This window comes from Chionomys nivalis, chromosome 15, assembly GCF_950005125.1.
Source record: "Chionomys nivalis chromosome 15, mChiNiv1.1, whole genome shotgun sequence".
In the NCBI taxonomy this organism is placed as follows: domain Eukaryota; kingdom Metazoa; phylum Chordata; class Mammalia; order Rodentia; family Cricetidae; genus Chionomys; species Chionomys nivalis.
The window spans coordinates 53920062-53943973 of NC_080100.1; the positions used below are offsets into that span (position 1 = coordinate 53920062).

The 23912-nt window shown below is 38.4% G+C and overlaps 1 protein-coding gene across 4 annotated transcripts in view; it reads right to left on the reverse strand.

Moving 5' to 3' along the window:
• Ssbp2 (single stranded DNA binding protein 2) overlaps positions 1 to 23912 on the reverse strand; it is a 253540-nt gene that overhangs the window by 166059 nt on the left and 63569 nt on the right. For all 4 annotated transcript variants that reach the window (XM_057789547.1, XM_057789546.1, XM_057789545.1 and 1 more), the window contains exon 2: positions 8895 to 8967. In XM_057789547.1, coding sequence (XP_057645530.1) covers positions 8895 to 8967 — 73 coding nt within the window. The remainder of the gene's footprint in view (positions 1 to 8894; positions 8968 to 23912) is intronic.

Here is a 23912-nt window from a genome sequence, read left to right on the forward strand (position 1 = left end):
TGGTATTGGCTTTGAAGGGAGTGTGTGTGTGTATGTGTATGAAATTACAGCCCATTTTTATTTGAGGAAAATTAGAAAATAAATATTGTCAATAAAGGAAACCTTTCAACCATGTGTAGTTATTGTTTTTATACCAGAGATTTTAAATTTGGGTCAATAACTGCATTACAGGATTAGTGAGCCTTTGAAAGTTGACAAAAAAATGGCAATATGTATTTTTCTAAGGTGAAGGTCTGCAGTTTACCATTCATCAGGTTCTTAAGAGTATCCCATTTAAAAAATTAAGAACTATCTCTTTCCCCATAACTTTACAAAATAAAAATAAAAACTGTCAAGTGTGTATAATATTTTCTATCTCAGCCTCCTTGCTTCTGGCTGGCTTTCTGCTGAGCTCTGCCTTCAGGACATGCTAGCAGGACATCAAGAGCAGGCAGGGCTGTGGGTCCAAAAGTGGCAATTCTGGACATCAGCAACACCTATGCATAGGGACAGGTGTGGTGTGTGTGTGGGGGGGAAGTGTTAGGAAAAAATCCGCAGTCAGTGTTGTGAATTTCCTTGAAATTGTCCTTATTTCTCTGGTACGGCCTCTGGCAAGCCCAGAGTTCACTAACGACTACACTTGCTGACCCCAGGTCCCAAGTACTAGAATAGAGGTGGGCTCTGCTGAACCCAGCTTTTGATGTCAGTCAAAACCAGGGTATAAATTCTGGTCCTTGTATCACAAGCGATCCGTCTCCACAGCCTGCTAACAACACTTCTCTGAAGCTCTGGCATTGTTAGCACAGCATTTTACAGCAGACTGAAGCCCCTTCAAGAACATCTCAATAAGTGCACCAATAGGTCTCAAGCTCAGGGTCCCTAAACTTTTCTATGTTTTCATAAATTCTTTCACTCTTTTTGAATGTGTACCATTTTTTAAAACTTTAACAACATAAAGGATAAAACCTGTTCTTGAGTGAGTATCGGGGTATCCAACTCATTCGCAAATAAAATGCCTGAGATTTCTAATCTAGATAGAATGTGTTGTTCCCTCTGATTTCTAAGGTATAAGTATGTGCACACATCAAACTGAACGCATATAAATGCAAATGAAATAAAAATATTTAGGAACTGAAACAAAGGAAATTTAACAGAAGGGAAATCTACCTGTGCTTTGACGTAAATAATCTGAAGCCGTGCTGTCTATTCATACATGGCTCCTAGATTTGAGTTACGTCAGCTAAGCACTTTTGTCCCTACCACAGACAAAACTCCACAGTCGCATGGGACTGTTGGGAGCCTCACATGGGACTGTTGGGAGCCTTACCAAACAATGCAAACTGGCAGCCTTCCATGAGCAGTCTCAGATAGCCCTGCTTTGTTTTAGAAGGAAGGAAAATGAAAAAATAATACACATACATATATATATATACATATATACATATATGTAAATTTTTTCTTGGGGAAACTCCTCAATGGTTCTTGCTGGTTTAGGTTTTATTCAAAAGGTTATTAGGTAGTTATGAAAGGAAATACTTTTTAGTATTCCGTGTAACAAATGATATCTCGACAAGACGTTCAGGATGTCTGGGAGAATTTTTTTTAAGGACAATATAAAAACTGCAAGGATTCAGCAAGTCAGAAGGCAAAGTGCAGTTCAAGAGAACAGCTGGTGGGAACTTCTCTGTGGCCAGAGAGAAACAAAAACACAGCCAGTATCAATTGTATCTATTCAGTGTCACTGTCCATAAAATCCTAAATCTTTTCCCACTATTCTCTGACCTTCTGGAAGAATCTCTCACCTTCAAGAGCAATGAGTTACTGGATCTTAGGAACTACACAGGGAACAGAACCTCGGACACAGAAAAGGGGTGAGCTGATGGAGCAGCAGAACTCATTGTAATACTCCAAAGAAACAAGAAAGCCCAGCAAGAGAACTCGATGTTCCTCCACTGAGGCTCTCTGATAGCAAGGAAGCCTTGAGAGAGCTTATAACATTCATCTCAGGGCTAGAGACATTTTACTGCAAAAGGGTACCCCAAAAGTCAGATAACCATAGGCCCCTCAAGTACAGACACATGACATATCAATGTACATATAAGACGAATATTTGCTATTGTGTCCAAAAAGTACATAAAAAGAAAAAAACTGAAACTACAAAAATTGAAAAAAAAAATACTGGTCACAAGTGTAAAAAGCAACAATATGGAGCACACATACCTTCCAGACACTATTCTATACAACTTATATGTACTGATCCAACGTATACCCCTGTGCAAATCTGTAGTATTATCATCTTCTTTCATAAATAAGAAAATCAGATAAGATGTGATGCATATTCAAACTCAAGACACTTGGTTGAAAGGCACTTATAGATTTGAATTAAAGCTCAAGAAGCTCACTAGCAAGTACAATTTCATTTCTTTATACAGGAGAAAGATGGAAGGGAACTGTGAAGTCTACAGTGTCCAATAACTGGGCACTGAAAAAGCAATCCTTCAGTAGATGTTGCAAAGTTACTATTTCAGGTCAACTTGTTGGCAAAGAAAAGGGACAGCAAAGATAAACTGTAAAAGGAAAGAGGGAAATGTATAACTCTACAGTGACATTTTACTCCCCCACCCCAAGACAGGGTTTCTCTGTGAAGTCACTCTGTAACCCACACTGGTCACAAACTCAGAGATCTATCTTCCTTTGCCTTCCAAGTGCTGGGATTAAAGGTGTGCATTACCACCCCTGGCTAGCATTTTAACTCTTAATTATATATTTATTAAGAACACCCAGCCTCATTTCCAAGCATGAATATTATAAAAAATTCAAAACTCAACAGGAATTCTCTAAATATGGGAATAATACAACAAGAAAAACACAACTAGCAATGAGTACAAAGTATTAACACTGACCTAGAGTTGAAAGGCTTCTGAACACTCTCTTAAAGCTGAATCTTACTGGTCATGAAGACAAACAGAACAGGACTCTGCTGACACCATTCCTACAGAGCATCTGAAGTCAGGAAGCAGAAAGCCACCCAAACTGTATGCAGGTTTGGGGCAGTAAGTAAAATTTATCGCATGCCAAAAGTAACTCTGAACTTGTTAGTTCTACCAAGCTAGAGAATGGCTTGGCCACTGTTAGTCCAGTGTTTTCAGTTTCATTTAGAAAAAGAAATAAAGAATAGAATTCCTGAATCCTTTAATGAGTGCATCTCTGAATCTGTATCTCTTTCTTGTGCCTTTTTTGGGGGGTTCTTTTCCTTCCGTTTATTTTGTCCTATTCAAATTCCAGTGTGCTAGTTGTAATCTTTTCTTACTATGTTTTATGTCAGTAAAAAAGGAAAGTAAAAGGAGCTGGTCTAATATACTTATGGTCTTCACTCTCCCAACCAACAACAAAGCCATCAGAAGCAGTCAATTGTTCAAAGTTAGGTCAGGAGCACTTTTTCAAAAAGATTAAGCCCACATGTGTAACTGGGCTGGTGAGAAAAATGTCTTGCCTGTCCAAATGCCACTGGACGTACTGAGTGCCCTTCCCGCAGTTTCAGCTGTAACAATCATTTATGTAAGAAATGGTCCAGCACAGTAATCTTGACTCCAAAGAACTTCCTAACACTTTTAGTTTCTTGTGTAACAGATCTGAGTAAGGTAAAAATCTGGGAAAAGAGTACTAAAGACTAACAGAACATGAGCAGTCATATACAACTGAACTGCTTAAAAAGTCATTCTAGGTTGTTTCCAGGTTCTCTCTGTGACAAATGCTGCTATGAACATAGCTGAGCACATACATGTCCTTGTGGCACGATTGAGCATCCTTTGAATATATACCTAAAAGTGGTATTCCTGGGTCTTGAGCAAGGTTGTTTCCTAATTTTCTGAGAAATTGCCACACTGACATCCAAAGGGGCTGTACCAGCTTGCATTTCCTCCAGCAATGCAGAAGTGTTCCCTTTTCCCTACAACCTATCCAGCATAAACTGTCATCAGTGTTTTTGATCTTGGCCATTCTTACAGATGTTAAGATGGAATCTCAGAGTTGTTTTGATTCGCATTTCTCTGATGGCTAAGGATGTTGAACATTTTCTTTAGTGTCTTTCAGCCATTTTAGATTCTTCTGTTGAGAGTTCTCTGTTTAGGTCTGTACTCCATTTTTTATTGGATTATTTGTTCTTTTGATGACCAATTTCTTGAGTTCTTTGTATATTTTGGAGATCAGACCTCTGTCTGATGTGGGGTTAGTGAAGATCTTTTTCCATTCTGTAGTCTGTTGTTTTGTTTTGTTGACTGTGTCCTTTGCTTTACAGAAGCTTTTTAGTTTCAGGAGGTCCCATTTATTAATTGTTTTCTCAGTGTCTGTGCTACTGGGGTTATATTTAGGAAGTAGTCTCCTGTGCCAATGCGTTCAAGTGTACTTCCCACTTTCTCTTCTATAAAGTTCAGTGTGGCTGGCTTTATGTTGAGGTCTTTGATCCATTTGGACTTGAGTTTTGTGCATGGTGATAGATATGGATCTATTTTCATTCATCTACATGTTGATAACCAGTTATGCCAGCACCATTTGCTGAATATGCCTTCCTTATTCCATTTTATATTTTTTGCTTCAAAATCAGGTATTTGAAGGTGTGTGGATTAATATCTAAGTCTTCGATTCAGTTCTATTGTTCCTCTTGTCTGTTCTTATGCCAATACCAGACTGCTTTCAGTACTGTAGCTCTTTAGTAGAGTTTGAAGTCAGGGACTGTGATGCCTCCAGAAGTGCCCCTCGACCGAAGAATGGATAGGAAAATGTGGTACATTTACACAATGGAATACTACACAGCAGAAAAAAATAACAACAGCTTAAAATTTGCAGGCATTTGGATGGAGCTAGAAAACATCATTTTGAGTGCAGTAACCCAGACCCAGAAAGACAAATATCATATATACTCACTTATCTCACTCATAAGTGGCTTTTAGACATAAAAAAAAATAGTCTACAACCGACAATTCAAAATCCCAGAAAACCTAGATAACACTGAGGACCCTAAGAGAGACATACATAAATCTAATCTACATGGGAAGTAGAAAAAGACAAGATCTCCTGAGTAAATTGGGAGCATGGGGACCTTGGAGTAGGGCTGAAGGGGGGAGGGGAGAGGCATGGAGGGGAGCAGAGAAAAATGTAGAGCTCAACTAAATCCATTTAAAAAAAGAAGCTAAAAAAAAGTCATTCTACAGAGAGCGCCCTCTAGCTCTATGTGTGTAGGGTGGAGAGCTCTAAACACCACATTCATGCTTTTCTCTCCCCTCTGTCCTGTCTACAGTCAGGGCGCAGGGTAACATGGATATCGAAGAATAGACTTAACAATGCTGTTCTTTTACTATAAACTTCCATAGGCTCTATCATCAAGAAAGTAGTGTAAAAAACTTCCATAGGCTCTATCATTAAGAAAGTAGTGTAAAATTTCCTATTGAAGTATGCAATGGTCTTCCTGTATAGGCCCCTGCAGGCTGCACTGACATCTTAAAGACAGAGAACCCTGAGAAAGCCTTCTTAGTGAATGGTGACACCCAAGTCCTTTGGGTACATATGAGGAGAAGGGTTTAGGCACAGTAACACAACATTGCCCAGAAGGCAGAGCCTTGTGGTACATACAGCAAACACAAGCAATTAGATATTGCAGACACTTACAAGGTGAGGGAATAAAAAGTTAGGCACTGAAATATAACCAACTGCAATTATCAAAACTTCAGCATGTGCTCAGCAAAGTGGTATCACAAAGACACCCCAAGCTTCCATTTGTAAATTCAGAACACTTAAGATTATGTATTTTCTATATTTTTAAACATATATAAGTATATAAACATAATCTTCTTATATGTAAAGATTCTACAACGGGAGAACCCCTCTGACATTCTCCCTCCCTCCCCGCTTCTCTGATGGTGCACACGCACTTAGGCCGTGCTATCATGTGCTCTGATCATATCCTCCACCCCACCCATCTACCAGTCTTCTTCCTTACCCAGTCTCCCTTCTGCTCCCATGGTGTGTGTGTGTGTGTGTCTGTGTGTGTGTATACATGCGTGTGCACACGCGCACGCATGTGCACGCCTATGCACTTTTATATAACCTATACTAAGTCTAGAATCTTCAAATGAAAGAAAACATCAATACCTTTCTCAAACTGGTTTATTTTACTCAATATAATGATCTCAAGTTATACCCATTTTTCTAGAAAATAGCAAAATTATATTTTTTTTCTGGCTGGATAACACTTCACTGTGCATATTACCCTATTTTATTTATTTACCCTTTTATTTGTAGACACCTACAATACAAACAAATAACATGGAGAGTGTATCTGTGATACACTGACTTGGAGTCCTATAAGTACAGAACCAGAGGAAATAGGCAATGTGTCATATGTATTTAGTTCTGTGAAAAACTTCCATAGTGATTTCCATAGTGACTGGAAATTTCCATAGTTCCTTTTTACCTACATCCTCACTAGACTTTGTCTTTAGCTGTTACGGGATGAGATGGTGTTTCCGGGTAGTTCTAACATGCATTTCCCTGATTACTAAGCATGAGACAGTTTTTCTGATTATTAGTCATCTGTGCTTCATCTTCTGAGATACTCATCTTACTAGCTCATTTATTGATAGAGGTGTTTGGGAACCTTTTGGAGTTGAATATTTTTGAGTTCATATGCTCTTGATGTTAATCTTTTGGGAGATGTCTAGTTAGGAAAGATCTCTTCTGTCTGAAGGGTGTCTTCTCACTTGAATGTTTGCTATACAGCAGCTCTCTCATTTCATGCAATCCCATTAGACAGTTCTTGGGTTTTATTTCCTGAGTTGTAGTTTTACAGAGAATCATTATCTATGTTATGACTGAATTGTTTTCCTGATACTTCTCAGGCAACGGTGTTTCCAGTCTTATAGTAAGGTCTCTGATACATCTGCAACTGATTTTTGCATAGAGTAGGAGGAATTTAGTTTCATTTCCTTTGTATGGATCACATTTACAGCACCATTTTTGGAAAAGTGTCTGCTCTTCGATGCATGTTTTTTACATGGCTGTAAACCATGTAACTTTAGGGGTTTAATTTCTGGGTGCTCCATTGCATGGATCTGCATGTCTGCTTTGATGCCAACACTATGCTGTTTTGTTATCACAAACCTGTAACATAACTTGAAATTGGGCGCGTTACTATCTCTAGCACTGATCTTTTTTCTCAAGACTCTAACCTGGAGTTTTACACGCTCATGTGACTTTTAGCATTCCTTCATATCTTTGTGAAGAATTTTGTTATATTTTGATGGACACTGCATTGTTTCTGTAGATCATTCTTAGTAATATGGCCATTTTTTATTATACTGATACTGATAATTCTTGAACATGGAAAATGTTTCCTTCAATTTCCTTATTTGATATTTGTGGCGGTTTTAATCAGAATGGCCTCCAAGGGGTCATAGTTTGAATGTCTGATCTGTATGTTAATGTATGCACTTCTTTGAGAGCAAAGGAATCAAAAGTAAGCTATCCCTCATGTGAAGCAATACCAGAAGGGTTTCCCGCACACATGGCAAGTGTAGACCAATGACCATGGACAATTTGAATTTTAATTCCATAACTCATTAACTTGATCCTGTTCTGATTAATACAACAGCAGTAATATGTGTCATGCAAATTTCTTAAAAGAATTTGAAATAATAAATTTGGTACTTGATGTGCTTTACTACATAACAGAATTCAGCCTTCTCATTCTCCTTATCATAATGCAGATTAGAGAAGAAAAATAGAGTTGTAGTGTAAGAAAGCTCAGATTCAGAGCTGGAAAAAGCAAAACAGAAGCAGACACTGCCTGTAATTCCAGCACTCGGGAGGCTGAGGCAGGTGTGATGGCAAGTTTGAGGTCAGCGTGTTTCCAACAAGAAAATCAAACCAGAATGGTGACGGAGGAGAGAGAGAATATCAAGAGTTTTAAAAGATTTTCAAAAATATTTTGAAACACCCAACTCTTATTCATGTAAAATAAAAAACAACAAATTCACATTATCAAAACTTGTAAACAGGGGCTGGAGAGATGGCTCAGAGGTTAAGAGCACTGGCTGCTCTTCCAGAGGTCCTGAGTTCAATTCCCAGCAACCACATGGTGGCTCACAACCATCTATAATGAGATCTGGCGCCCTCTTCTGGTCTGCAGGCATACATGCAGTCAGAACACTGTATACATAATGAATGAATAAATAAATAATATATTAAAAAAAACCTTGTAAACAAATGCTAGCATAAGATACTGTTGGAAACAGGCCCCGGAAGGAAGTGCAAGGTTTGTACACATGTGTCCGTGTGCAAGCATGTACGGGTGCACTAGTAGCACTTATGAGCACCTGGCACTTGTGCGTCACTCAGTAGACAACTCAGAAATCTGTTCTCTTCTTCTATAACGTCATGCTGGAGACCAAATTCAGATCATCAGGCATGCTGACAAGAACTTTTACCCAAAGAGCCAGCCCTCAACTACATCTTCTCAAGACAAAGCCTCTCTGATGAACAGGCTGGGCTGGCTGGTCTATGTACCTGTCTTCACCTCTGGGGACAGAAATGCACTCCACCACAGCAAGGCTGTGTGTATATGCTTGAGATTAGACTAACTGAACCGTCTCCTCAGGCCTAGTGGAAGCTTCTAAAGCAAATTTGCATTCTTGGTTATTATTGCCATATTGAGATAACTTTCTACGGGAATAAATACCTAGAAAGTTTACTAGACTGTTACTGAGTTCCACAGAAAGGGTGTCTTGAGATACTAAAAACACTTACATAACAATCTACATAAAGATTATATTACATAAAATGCTACCTGAGCACTTCATCATTCTGTATATTTCTCATTCATTTACATAGCAAATGTAATCCAGAAAACATATAAAACATACCTCTGATAAAAATGTTTGGGCCGATTTCTGAGCTCCTACATGGAGCAGATATTCATATACGTAGAGCGCTAACCTGGAAAACAGACGAGACAGTCACTGAGAGGAGGACTTCATTGTGTTTAACCAATCATTCTACATCAAAGGCATTTATATACTAATAGTGACAGAAAATAGACCTTTGGCCACACCCTTTCAATGAGAATGTGTCTATATTCAGGAAGAAATTAATTATACTAATGTGTTAGGTTTTAGAGAAAAAATAACTAAATATATTTTTTCTTACATCATCTCACTTATTCAAACATTCTCTTTATTATACTTAATATAATCAATAGTTTAAAATCAAAAAATAATAATTTCTATATCCTATTTTAAGGTAAATCCCATTTTCTTTCATTAGTAAAATAAATGAATTAAGCCGGGCGGTGGTGGCGCACGCCTTTAATCCCAGCACTTGGGAGGCAGAGGCAGGCGGATCTCTGTGAGTTCGAGACCAGCCTGGTCTACAAGCGCTAGTTCCAGGACAGGCTCCAAAACCACAGAGAAACCCTGTCTTGAAAAACAAAAAAAATAATTAATTAATTAATTAATTAACTGATTAAATTTTATTACCTTTGACTTTTTTGGTGGCCAATATTGTTAACCCACTTATGTATACAACCAGCTCAAAATGTGTTTGGTTTCAATGTTAACACCTGTTTAAAAGTTCCCACCTTCTACTGAATCTTTACACTTGATTATTAGACCAATTAATATTCTAGTGTATAAGGCATTCAAATTCACAGATAATTTCAGTATATGCAAACTTCAAAGTTAATATATTAGTCATTTGGAGACAGAGTTTAAAGGTTAAAACAAAAATATATATAGATTTATTACTCGAATACATAATGTAGAGTGTGTCATATACATTTACACTGCTTTCCTTATCTTGTGGGTTCAGAATTTTTAAACTGTACCATGCGGTTCAATTTCAGTTGAGCTGTTAAGATGTTATTCACAAACTCAATGAATCTGACGCAGTATTTTAATGATATCTTGGACAGATGCCCAGATATCTCACAACAGTTCAGCTTCCACTGCAGTATATTTACCAATATTGAACCAGGTTTACCGTAAATAATGCAATGTAACAATAACCACAATTCGGTATGGCTACACCACTTTTCTTGCCAAGTGAATTTTGATTATTAAAGATTGATGGCATTTGCAAAAGTGATAATGTTCTTCTTTCCCATGAAAATACACCAAGCATCTGTCACAAAAAATAAGAAATCCTACGCAAATTAAGTTGTTCTGTCCACTTAATTACTTCTCCATTTAAAATGAACAGATATTTTACTGAGGACCACTAAGTGCCACCGAGTCGACATTCAGCAGTGACTGCAGCTAACTGTACGGCAGTGACAGTGAGTGAAGATGAAGTGAGAAGTATGGATGTCCTCCAGGGGGGTGGCACTCTTAGGTCACTGCTTCGCTCCCTTCCCACCCAGCATGCTTGATGGCCATGGCAGCTTCTTTCCAAGGCTGGAGCTCACAGAGGGAGTGTGGCTCACCCTGCGCACACCACAGGAACTACGGGCACTGCAATGTGCCTGTGGCTTAAACAAACATTCCTGCTAGTGACTCTGAACACCCACTGAACACACATACCCTGCACATGCCGCCTCTCCATGAGCCACACAATCATATGGTTCACTGACTATGAAAGCAAATTTTACTTTGAAAAGGGAAAAAGATAATATCTCTCTGGATAGATATGACTTGCAAAGCCAGAGTCTAACACCTACCAGAACCCACTAGGCAGGAAATGGGACTTGTGTCAAAGGCTGAAGGCTAGTCTACCACGTTTGAAGAATTTGAGAGACAGAATGAAGCAGAGGAACCATGGTGAGCTTGTGGGGAAAGAGGCACTGGTAACAGACAGGTCCAACTGTATCTCCAAATCAGTTAAGTTTCTCACAAAGTTCCATCCTATAAACTGACCATGTTCAAAGTTAAATTCACCTTATCCATCTGCTTCTATGGTTCTTTGTTCAAAAAGAATCATTTAAAAAAGTTTGACTTTCAGTTCCCTGAATCTGTCAAATAGAAGAATATGTTCCTTCCATTATTGACAGATTAATTACTATGAAAATTTTGGCTAGCTAATTCAGCATTAGATACAGTCATTCTACTTCTCAAGAGCTCCCCACGACAACAGCACAGAAACACTAAAATAAGAATAACTGGAAGTTCTAGTCTTAGGGTTATCGTTGCTGTGATGAAACACCAGGATCAAAGCAACTGGGGGAGGAAAGGATTTGTTTGGCTCACACTTCCATAGCACCGTTCATCACTGAAGAAAGTCAGGACAGGAACTCAAACAGGGAAGAGAACTGGAAGCAGGAGCTGATGCAGAGACCATGGAGGAGTGCAGATTACTGGCTTGCTCCTCATGGCTTGCTCAACCTGTTTTCTTACAGAATCCAGGACCACCAGCCCAGGGATGTCACTACCCACAATGACCTGGGCCCTCCCCCATTAATTACTATAAGAAAATGCCTTATAGCCGGATCTTATGGAGACATATTTTTTTCAATTTAAGTTTCCTCTTTTCAGATAACCTTAGCCTGTGTCAAGCTAACATAAAACTAGCCAGGACAATTCTGGAAGGAAGATTATGCGAAAGGAAGGAAGGAAGGAAGGAAGGAAGGAAGGAAGGAAGGAAGGAAGGAAGGAAGGAAGGAAGGAAGGAAGGAAGGAAGGAAGGAAAGAGGAAAAGATACTGCTGTCTGAATACAAATATTCCAAGAACTAAAGAGAGGCATTTCTCCATCTGTGCAGGTAATTCACAACACATGCAGGTAAAATTATCAAACATGAGAGCAACAAGAAACACTTAATTGGGATCCAGTTATTATCAAACAGGATGATTTTAAGAATAATGAATACTAATATTTGAAAGGCATAAACTTTTGAACTAACAGTTTCTTTCTTTGTATGGTCTTTCAGAAATTTAAGTACTTTTCATAATATACAAAATGGGTATTTAATCTTGTAGTTTATCATTTAAATATATCTATAAATCACAGTTTTGTGGTAAAAGGCCACTGTAGCAGGCAGACCCAGTTTCTTTAATTCCTGACACTACTCAGATGAATAAAAAGTCAAGCAAAGAGTGTCAGGAATCAAATATCTTTATTTTTCCCTTCATTTTAAGACAGTGACAACAAATGGCTCCTGGGGAAAGAATAATTTTCTTTTAGGGTGTGGCCCTCAGTAGGTCAATCACATTCCATCAGATGGCCCTAAATTCATGAGTATATGGGTAGTTCAAAGTGAAACTGATGGGTTGACTACAGAGACAGAAAGAGAGAGGAAGAGAGAGAGAAAACACAAAGTTGTGAGGGAGGTACAGGTAGATATTTGGGAGGTATTGGGAGGAGGAGATGGGGCAAATATCACTAAAATACATAGAATAAAATTCTCTGCATTAATAAAAATATTTTTAATATTTGCTTTCAGTAAGATAAAATACAGTTCCACACTGTTAACATTATGGAGGTAACACCTTCACATTAGTTCCAAATCACTACATAAAAAGACAACTAAAAATTTAATTGGTTTATTACTGTGCAGTATATTTCATGTGGGTTTTTTACTGTTATTTTAATTTTATAAAAGTCTTCAAAAGGAACTAACAACTTCCCTCTTTCTTATTCCCTTTTAACAGGAAATAAAGCAAGATTAGGGACTCTCAAAGGACGGTAGACTGTTTCATGAAGGACATTCTATGAAAGCCATAAGTAGGGCTGGAGATATGACTCAGTGGTTAATAGCACAAGGTGATCTTCCAGAGGACCCTAACACCCACATGGCAGCTCACAACTATCTGTAACTCCAGAGGATCCAACATTCTCATACCATACAGACATACATGCAGGCAAAACACCATCACACATAAAATAAAAATAAATAAATCATTTTTTATTTTAAATTTGTAAGTACTCAATATTCTATAGTGTGTGTGGCGGGGGGGCTGTTCTCTGTAGCTTGGGGCCTGTCCGGGAACTAGCTCTTGTAGACCAGGCTGGCCTTGAACTCACAGAGATCCGCCTGCCTCTGCCTTCCGCGTGCTGGGATTAAAGGCGCGCGCCACCACCACCCGACATCTACAATCTATATTTAAAAACAACAACAACAAAAACCTCACTTCCCATGCTCAGACCTTAAATCCTAGTACCAATGAGCAGAAAAGCATTAAAGAATAGATTCTCTCATGAAAACAGTAGACCCGCTGATTGAGGCCTCACATTTTCTCTTCAAAAGGGATCCTACACGTCCACTTCACATAAGACTTGGGCACACTAGGCAAGGCCTTCCTTAAGCACTCCCTGGCCTCCTTAAATGACTAATTAGGATTGATTCTTTGAGAGTTCAGCAAATTATTCCTGAGACATCATACCCTGACTCATATTGTTTTAATTCTGCTTTGTGTCTTCAGTCCTTGTTCATTCCTGAATGACTTCCAGATTCCAGACACTAAATCTTCAAAGAACGCTGCAAAAGGGTACCAACTTTTGACCATCATGACCACCTCTTTCTACCAGGAACTGCTGAATCACCTCAAGTAACGTCACACATCCCGTCTTCCTTATAACCCACCCAGCCCTTTCATTATTACCTATTCTGCTTCAAAGCAGCCAAGAGTGGACATTCATACCACAAAGATCTGGGTTACAGATCCTGGAGGGAGGAAATTTAGGATAGTAATACATAATTTACATTTTTTTATTTTAATTGCTACATGTCTTTCAAATACAAGTGAGATAGAGACAAGACAGTTCTCTTCCTAATCCACTACATTAACTCAGTATTGGCCAGTGACACAGATCAGTGTCCAAATGTAACTCCTGGGTGATAAAACGCCAGCAGTTTGTCAGATTACAGTCAGCTACGGAGTCTCAAGGAGCATTTGGCAGCCACTAAAAGGCTACTCTAGGGTCTGTAAGCAGTTATTAGCGTGGAACTAGATCAGCCTGATCAAATGTTTACTAGCACTTGCAACCTGGTGTTAAGGAGGTGTGAAAAGTTAGAAATCTGTTTCTAACATTGTCTTTTCAAACTTCCTCATTATTAACAGTTGGGCTAAAAAACAGACTTGGAGTGTCAAAAACTGTGAAACCACACAATAATGCTAACACCAAGCTTTTTTTAAGTCATACTAAAAATTTCTATTTCTCCATATCCTCAAGATCAGTTGGCACAAAAAAGGACACAAATGAAAGACTTGTCTTTTACTGGATAGATGAGTGCTTAGGCTTGCACGGGCATGCACACACGCGCGCACACACACACACAAAGCATTACTTTGTTGTTGTTTCATGTTCGGGGTAGAGGCAAACAATAAATGATTGGATATACCTAGAAACAGAAAACACTTGCCTCCTGCAACCAGGCAAGTTAAAAACTAAATGTTTAATAACAGCTTTGGAAAACTGCAAAGAGCAAAAATACAACAATAAGAATTTTTACAGAACTAATCAACAGTTGTGAAAATATAATTACTCAGAAATTAAATAGAACTCCATCCAGAGTCACCAAGATGGCTCACACAGTAGAGGGACTTGCTGCCCAACACTGATGACCTGAGTTTAACCCCTGGAATCCACCTGAATGACCAAGAGAACCAACTCCTGCAAGTTGTCCTCCTCTGACCTCCGCATGTGTATTGTGCAGTGCGCGCACATGTACACACACAGGATTAAATAAATAAACATTCAAAAATTCCATCTATTTGTCGAGCTAAGCTCTATGTGCTAGGAACACTAGAGGCTACACTTGAAAACAGCATTTGCTCTCATTAAGCCTGAAGATAATTCTCAAGCTCTTACTTGCTCTGGAATTTCGAAATCCACAAATGAAGTCAGGATCCATCTGCTGTGTGTACTGGCCACATAGAGCAGGTAGTTATGCTCGTCCAGGGAACCAGTGGTAGCATCACTGGTCTTGAAACCTTAGAAGCTTTCCTGTAGTTGACTTTGTTTCAGAATTTTAGCACCAAAACTAGTATGTCACTGAACTTCCACTTAAGAGAAGGGAATGGATCTGGATCTGCCTGCCCCCTGTTCCCCAGCTTTTTAAGCTATGGGCTGTAACCCCAAATGGAGTCACCTAACTGAATATAGCAGTAGAGAAATTTGGGGCAACAGATTTTGAACATACAATCACCAAAACATCATTCCAAATCAAGTAAGCAGTTCACCGAAGTGGCTCCTGGCAGTGCTGGCCTTGCTGTATGTGTATCCGCACTGCAGGCGTGGTCTGAGCACGTCAGCACGCTGCACTGCGCGTCCCACCATGCCACGCAGGATGCCAAGCAACACTGCCTCGAACAACTCAACCCAGACTCCAGACTTTTCTGTTGTGAATGTGTTTCTAATGTGCGCACAGTTTTTTAAGAAATATATGGCTTGAATTATTTAAAAAAAAAAAAAGACTTTTCATCTTTTCTAGCATCATTCCTCATCATGTATGAAGCTAGGTTATCTTTGGATTTAGGTATATTAGAATGTTTGGTTTTAAGAACTGGTATATTAGTTACTTCCTTTTATTTCATTAAAAAAGTTAAATAAATTTTGATTTAGTACTATAAAATAATTTCCAACAATTTCTGAAATGCTCTAAATATACTTCTGCCATTTTTGTACCAGTGATGCTCTCAGCATTGATGATTAATTTTCAAAGTATCAGTCAACACTGAAAAAATGGTGTGTACATATATGTGCAGCTGTGGCTGTGCACATGTGCAGGACAAACGTTAACACTGCTGTCTTCATCTACTGCGTGAACAGCAAGCTCCTGGGACCCTCATACGTCTGTCCTCACAAGAGGATGAAAATTTCATATATGAGCTGTATTTATGTCATTCTCCCCTCCCTTCAATCCCTCTGGGTCACTCCCAACTCCTCATAGTCTCTTAGCCTGTAATTGCAATGGATACATGTATTATGTATGCTTTAGTCACTGTTCTGCTGCTGTGAAGACACCATGACTAAGACAATTCTTATAAAAGTAGTATTTAATTGGGGGCTTGCTTACAGTTTCAGAAATTTAGTCCATTGTGGCAGGGAGCATAGCAGCACAAGGTGCTGGAGCAGTACTGAGAGCTACGACCTGATCCACAGACAGAAGGAGAGAAAAATTGGGCCTGGCAAAGTCTTTTGACACCTTAAAACCCACCCCCAGTGACACACTTCCTGCAACAGGACCACATCTCCTAATTCTAATCATTTCAGAGAATTCCACTCCAGGATGTCTGAGCATTCAAATCTATGGGGAACACTCTCTTTCAATCCACCACAATGTGTGTGTGTGTGTGTGTTTGCATATTAAGTTTATAAACACAACCTGCTGAGATGTATGCATGTGTGTATGTGTATTAAGTTTGTAAGCACAACCTGAGATCATTTGGTGTTGCTCCAATATTTTTTGTAACTGATCTTTTGGGATTAGCTCACCTATCAGGGGCTCATTCCTGTAGAACATTGATTCTCCCTCTCTCAGCAACCATTAATTGCCTATAGTTCTTCTTCTTGAGCAGTGGTTCTCAACCTTCCTTTAACAGGGTTCCTCATGTTTTGGTGACTCCAACCACAAAATTATTTTATTGCTACTTCAGAACTGTAATTTTGCTACTGTTATGAATCAAAACGTAAATATCTGACATGCAACATGCAAGTCCTATGGAAAGGTTACAACTAAAGGTTGGGACCACTGTTCTAGAGAATCCCCATCCATATTGGCATGTGTGCTAGTTAACTCCTTTTTTTTTTTTTTGGTTTTTCGACACAGGATTTCACCAAAGTTTTAGAGCCTGTCCTAGAACTAGCTCTTGTAGACCAGGCTGGCCTCAAACTCATAGAGATCCACCCGCCTCTGCCTCCCAAGTGCTGGGATTAAAGGCGTGTGCTCAACTTGGCACAAGCCAGTCATCTGGGAAGAAACAACTTAATTATGAAAAGCCCCCCCGCCCACTAGGCTGCCTTGTTGGCATGCCTGTCATGCATTTTCTTGATTGATGTGATGCAGGCAGACCCAGATCACTGAGGACGGTCTTGGGTGTTATGAGGAAACAGGCAGATCAGGACATGAAGAGCAAGCCAGCTAGCAGCACTCCTCCATGGCCTCTTCTCCTGCCCCAGGTTCCTGCCCTGACTGCCCTGACTGCCCTGACAGTGAAGTAAGACCTAAGAGCTATAAGCTGAAAGCAACCCAGCTGTTTATGGTCATGATGTTTTATCACAATGGAAACCCAAAGAGGGCATGCCAATTACAGTTGTCATTTTGGAGGAATCTTATTTAAACATCCATATTGTTGAAATTTTTGGATGCAGCTATAGTGGTATATTATTTATGTTTTAATAAATAAAGCTTGCCTGAAGGACAGAGGGCACAGAAGCCACACTAGTCAGCCATACAGGCAACCGTTCTTTTCTTCCATCAACAATGTGATACCAGCTTCAAAAGCAACAGCACTCAAATGATTTGGCCAAACTATTGAAATTTATTGAATTGTTACTGCTACAGAGAAAACAATATGAAGCACTAATAAAAAATATGATAAATCTGCACCATACTTTAATATTAATTTAATGCTTTCCTGTGACATTCTGAAGTTTGCAGTTTTCTTGAGGTTGTAACTTCAACGTTGAAATGAGATCAAGAAGAGGAAAGAAATCAAGTTATTAAAAACGTGTAGGTATATATTTAAAGCCAATGATACCTACAGTTTTCTCACCAAAAGGGACTGATTGGTAGTGAGCTTCCTTCTCCAGACTGAGAACGCAAAGATACTTGCTGCTAGAACACAGTGGGTGTGGAGATTTACTAAGGTTAAATGCTGCTCAAAGGGATGCCCTAGCATGCAGTAACAACTCTGCAGCACATTAGACAGGACTTCATCAAAAACCTGGAGGTACCACTTTCCCCTGAGTCCTCATTGGTCAGTTTTACAACATAATAAATTCTTCTTCATACACACATTTGCTAGCAGTCAAAGTATAATAACTAACCAAATATTCCTAAATAGCAGAAAATTATTTAATCCAGCCTCATTTTCTTAACACAAAGTTGTTTTACTTTTAGGAAAGGAACAAACTATACATAATGATAAGGTCCGTTTTCACTTTTGAAGTAAAATTGGATTTCTGTTCTAGTGTATATCTGTTCTAGTGTATAAAAATTATCATATTTCATAATCTAGTTTGACTGCTTTTAATGTTTAAGCATTATCTAAAGGTCTTTTCTTCAATTTCACTGTATAACAAAATTTCATTACATTAAATTACACTATTTTAAAGAAAATTATTTGAATATACTTTTGTGTCTTTAATAAAGTTCTTATTAAATTTCATATTGTATTTATTCAAGGCATGGTTATCACCACTTATACAAAAAATTCAAAGATAGAAAATTAGGAATTATCTTTTGAAATTACTTCAAAAGTCAAAAAGTATCTAAATCTTGATACTGTGGGGCTGAGGATATAGCTCAGTGTCAAAATGTTTGCTTCACAAGCACAAACCTTGGGCTCAACTCCCAACACTGTGAGGTTGAAAAAAAAATTAAACATCTTTGTATATTAGAATAGAATAACTCTACCTCTAGATTTTATTGAAGAGTTTAAGACAGTTTAACTAGCAGCAAAAGGAGAAAAAAAATAGTATGTATGTAAAAATCTATGGAAAGCATTAAACTGTAACGTTAATACAGAATAAAGCCCATAACAAATGAACGTATACAGAATAAAGCACTATGAGCTATAATGTACTGACAAAACCACGTGCTGGCAAAGGCTGGAGAACGACAGAAACTTCCTTCACTGTTAGTGGAAATAGAAAACTGGACAGCAACGTTGGAAGACAGTTTGGCTGCTTTACACAATGATATAATTATATTATAATCTAAAAAAACTAAAGGAAATAATTAAAAGAACTAAAGATATTCTTAACAAACAATCCCACCACTCACGCCCCTTGGTATGTGCCAAATAAACTGAAATGTTAGTCAGGACCGAAACCGCTCAGGGCAGCTCTACTGATGACTGCCTGAGCGTGGAGCAAGCAGCCTGACAGCAGTGGACGTGGAAACAATGAACCGACAACCGCAGCACAGCGGACACCAGAACACACGCAATGAAAGGGACGCCCACCACCGGAGGGTGTGGCTCTGGCAGTCCTTGTCCTCCTTGCCCTTCTACCCCATTCCTTCGGCCTTGTTAAAACCACTGGATTAAAGTCCTAAAACTAGCCACCAAGGTTACTCTCCTATTAAGTTATACCCACTTCCTCCTCCTGAAGCCGACTACCAGAGTGCCCAATTAAAGTTAAACACCTCCTCCTAACACAGGGCTGCCCGTTTTACCTTTATCAACCACTTTTTCCTATGCCCACATCAGTCTCCTGACTATCCAGAGACAGTCCTTTGCTCCCCAGGACAATTACCCCTACCCCCTTTCCTTTGTCCCCTTCCCATTCTCCCTTGTCCCCTCAACTCTTTACCAAGGCATCCTGGCCCATCCTAACACAGACCTCCCCTTTTTCTCCTCTTAACAATTACACCTGCAAAAGGTCATTTTCTGCTGGTTTTCTGCCTGAGTTTAGAAAGCAGCCACTTTTCTTCTCCACTTAATAAAAGATTTCTCTGTGAGAACAGGTGTTTGGGTGTAGTTTGTGCCTCATCTAGGGCCTGGGAGGCAGCCCCCCACTCCCCATCTGTGGTCCCCTTCAGAAAGAAATCATGAGAAGGGATGGAAGACATCTAAATGCACAGTGCTGAAAGCAAGCCCCAACACCCATCTGCCTACAATGCATCTGCCAAGTCTCCAGTCCTACCTACGTCAACATCACCGCCATTTGAGTATTATGTTAGTTATGTGCTATTAAGCAAGGCTAATGCTTAAAATCCACTTTCTCCTTCCTCTAAAAATTGCTGAAATCTTACTTGGCAAGCAGTTTGCCAACTGAGCCCTGAACCTTTGACAACTCTGAAGCATCCACTTGGTATATACAAAGTAGCAAAAAGGAAGCATGAATTTAGAACAAAGAATGTATAACAATCAAGTTTACAAAGTTAGTAACATGCAGCTATATTAATTAGGCAAAATTAGAAACAAAACTATTTTCAAACATCCTAAGAAACTATAAGTACACTCACTATACTAGGCACTATCAGCAGTTAATAAGTTTCTAGTACCTCTATAATGTAGACAAAAACAACAAGATACAGATTCTGCCCTCAACGAATTTTCAGACTTGTTAATGGGCAAAGTATACAACTAAAAATAAGACAAAAACTAAAATATTGTGTATAGTGGTTATGCATGGAGTCAAGAAAAAACCAAGACTTCAGTATGGAGAGACATTATAATAAGAAATCCTTAACATAAATATTTTACCTGACAGAGGAAATTGCATTACATGTGGCATTAAGGGGAAAACAGGATTAAAGAAAAAGAAGAAGACATTGTCTACAGTTGTGACAATGGTAGCCCATTGAAAGTCCACTATGTGCCTAAAAGCAGTGGAAAGTGCTCACAGGGCATTATGTTACTGAGATTTATTATTATGTTACTGAGATTTATTTCTATATAGCAAGATGTGGTAGAAAGACTTCATTCTATTGTTATAGAATGATAAATAGAAACATATCTGGTGATTTTTGGTTTATAGAATACTTCTACAGATGAAAGTAAATTATTAACTATTAACAATAATTTGATTAAGAATTATTTCTAATAATTTTCTTTTACTTGGTTCAACTTTTAGTAGATAAAGTTATATTCTGTCCATTTTTAAGTGATAGTATTTTTATCTAGATGGAATTTCCTAACTCATATTTAGGTTATTATGAAAAGCTCCAAATACAGAAATGTATTTAATAGATAAAAACATAAAAATAAAAAAATACATAATAGAAATTATGTTTTAAAAATTTAGATAAAGTTATTTTGATTGGTGAATATCTAGAAATGTTTTAAATATATCTCTATGTAGAATCAATAGGTGACAGAAACAAATGAAAAGATTCAGTTAAATAACAGATTAATTTCTATATACCTAATTTCCAGTGAGTTATACTAACAAGCATTTTATAGCCCTGACTGCCTATGTCACCGAAAGAAAATAAACTAAAATGTCTTCACTTCCAAAAACCAGATTAAAATAATCAAGTAAGATCCTTGACTTTAGGGGGAAAAAAAGATTTCAGCAAAATTATCAAATTTGAAAGCAAAACTAAGGAAATAGCTAACATAGTTAACATTCCAAAACAATAGCACACTTTGAAACATATTAGTAAACCCAATAAAATTAATTTAACAAAAATAATTGTAAAGTCTGTGCTTTAAAACAAAATAGAACAAAAGAAAAAAACAAAAACCTTGGGGCTGAAGAGATAGGTAGGTGTCCAGAAACACTCAGTCTTTTCTACAAGGCCTGAACTCTAGCTCTGGAGATCTCATGCGCTCTCTCTCTCTCTCTCTCTCTCTCTCTCTCTCTCTCTCTCTCACGCACACACACACACACACACACACACACTTAGGCACACAATTAAAAAATAAAAACAAATCGTCACCAAAAAGGCTTGTACAGAATGACAGGTATGAGTTAACCACGGACTGCAAAAAGACAGGTTAATGGAATTCAACTTCAAGTTGACTTTTTGGCACTAAACTGACAAAACTTATCTTAATACACACCAACAATCGGTAGAACTTAGAAGGAAAAAACACCTTAAAAGAGGAGCAAGAGAAGACAAGCAATAAGCACTGGCTGAAAGGGTCAGGAATGCAAACCTAGGAAAAGACTCAAACACTTCATCTGTCGGGTCCTGGAAGGCTTCACTTTACTTGACATGACTTCAGCATGTCAGGTTATATGGATGGGGCAAAATTTAACTTGATACATTGAAATCCGTTTTTGTAACAATTTAGAGTTATTTAAAAATGTTATGAGGGATGGCAGGATGGGTCAGTAGTAGGTAAAGGCATGTGCTACATAAGCCTGCTGACCTAAATTCAATCGCGAGAACCCACATAGTCTGAAGGAGAGAACCAACTCCAGTTATAGTCTGAGAGCCATGTACATGCTAAGGCACATGCACAGGCACACTCAAACATACCATATACAAAAGCACATAATAACAGTAATAAATTGAAAGCAATTCAACATGAATCTTAAAAAAGAAGAGAAAAACATTATGATCTGGGATACATATCTCTTGGGGTTTAAGAACTGGGCTTCTATGACCTCGGAAGGAGGAAAGAAGGGAGTGTTGAAGCTGGATGCCTTATAGAGGCTTTATCCACTGAAGACAAGTTTAGACAACTCCTCCCAAGTTCAAAAGTAGGCAATATGCTTCTTACTAAAATGTGACCAGAGGGAATAAATACCTTCCTTCAAAACTAGAAAGCAACTGAGACTAGGAAACAGGAGTCTGACACTTAGTCCCCTGTACTTAGGAAAATACTGCAAACTGTCACAACTCCATACCTGTCATGAAAGAAATTATACTGCCCACTAATGTTACTTTGTAACCAAGTAAAGGACACAGTGGCAGACTCACCTATAGATGTTGAACCTAAGACAACCTCTAGCATAGATGTCACCAATCTTCCTACCATGCACCTTCAAACAAGATAAACTGCATCTCCACAGTATGTCTGGGCAGTTCCCTCCTGTACACTGAGGACCAGTGTTCCAAGGTTTCCACATTAAAATGAGGTGGTATAAAAGGATGTCATGAAAACACCTTGTCCTAACTGTCAAGGCATACCCAACCAGGTCTCTGGCAGCTAGTTTAGCAAGGAATACAAGACAAGCAGAGTACCAACCACTAAGTGGTAAACTACATCACCACGAAGTGCCTGTCTAAAACAGAGTGCACGGTCTAAGCACATGTGCCCTTTCTAAACTCTTATGGCTGTCAGCTTTGCAGCGCAGATAAATTCTGTGTCCTCTATTACATGAATCCTTTTAACCTAATCAACATTATAATTTTAAAGTGTACATTTATCCCAAAACAGTTGGAAGGGATAAATTATACTAATATTGACAATTACAAAGTCAGTGAAATAGAAAATGTGTTATAATAAGGTCAAGGTACTGATCAGATCACTGTGCCATTTCAGCATTTTCTTGGCATATCAAAATGTAATTTAAGAATATAATTAAAATAATTTAGTAAAAGTCTTTCTTCCTTAATTGACTGTTCTAAACATCTGCAAAATTTAACAGCACAATTGCTTGCAGATAAAGCAGAGATATGTGCAGAGCTTATTTCTTACTAAGCAGCTTTTTCTAGGATCCACACTAATACCTAAAACACACACACACACACACACATTTTAACACCTTCTGCAGCAGAGACTGTAGGATGCCTATAGCATTACTCTTCTCAGGAGTAAGAAACCAAATTTTCAGTGAAGATTGGACCTCTGTTACAGGAATTACATAATTCGTAACTATAAGAGTTTAGCGTTTAAACTTTTTTAGATTTTGAGGCTAAAGTAGTAATTATCTTTGCAACATTTGCATTTTTGTTGATACTTGACAGTATTAGTGGGAAAAGAAAACACAAAGAAGAGGACAGGAAATATAAGACTAGCGGGTCCTCAAAGCATAAGAAGTTGCCAGCAGAGTATCTCATTTCCAATCCTCATGTAAAAAGCTCAAAGTCATTCTATCCAAGCAAAAAGTAAAAACCAAGCAAATGGAAAAAGTAAGCTATTCTTAGATATAGAAAATAAATGAGGTCACTGCCCAAAAACCCAGAGAAGTACAGAGGCACATACAATGAACCACAACTTCCTAAAGAGTTTCCCGAGCAGAAATTTGAGAGAGGGGAAATGAGAAGGGAATGAGGGAGGGATGGAGAAAGATGAAGGAAAGAACAGAGGGAAAACATCTGAAACTTAAAGATAACTTGTGGGTAAAAGTAAAGTGCTAGAGAAACTTATACCTCAGTGATGCTAAA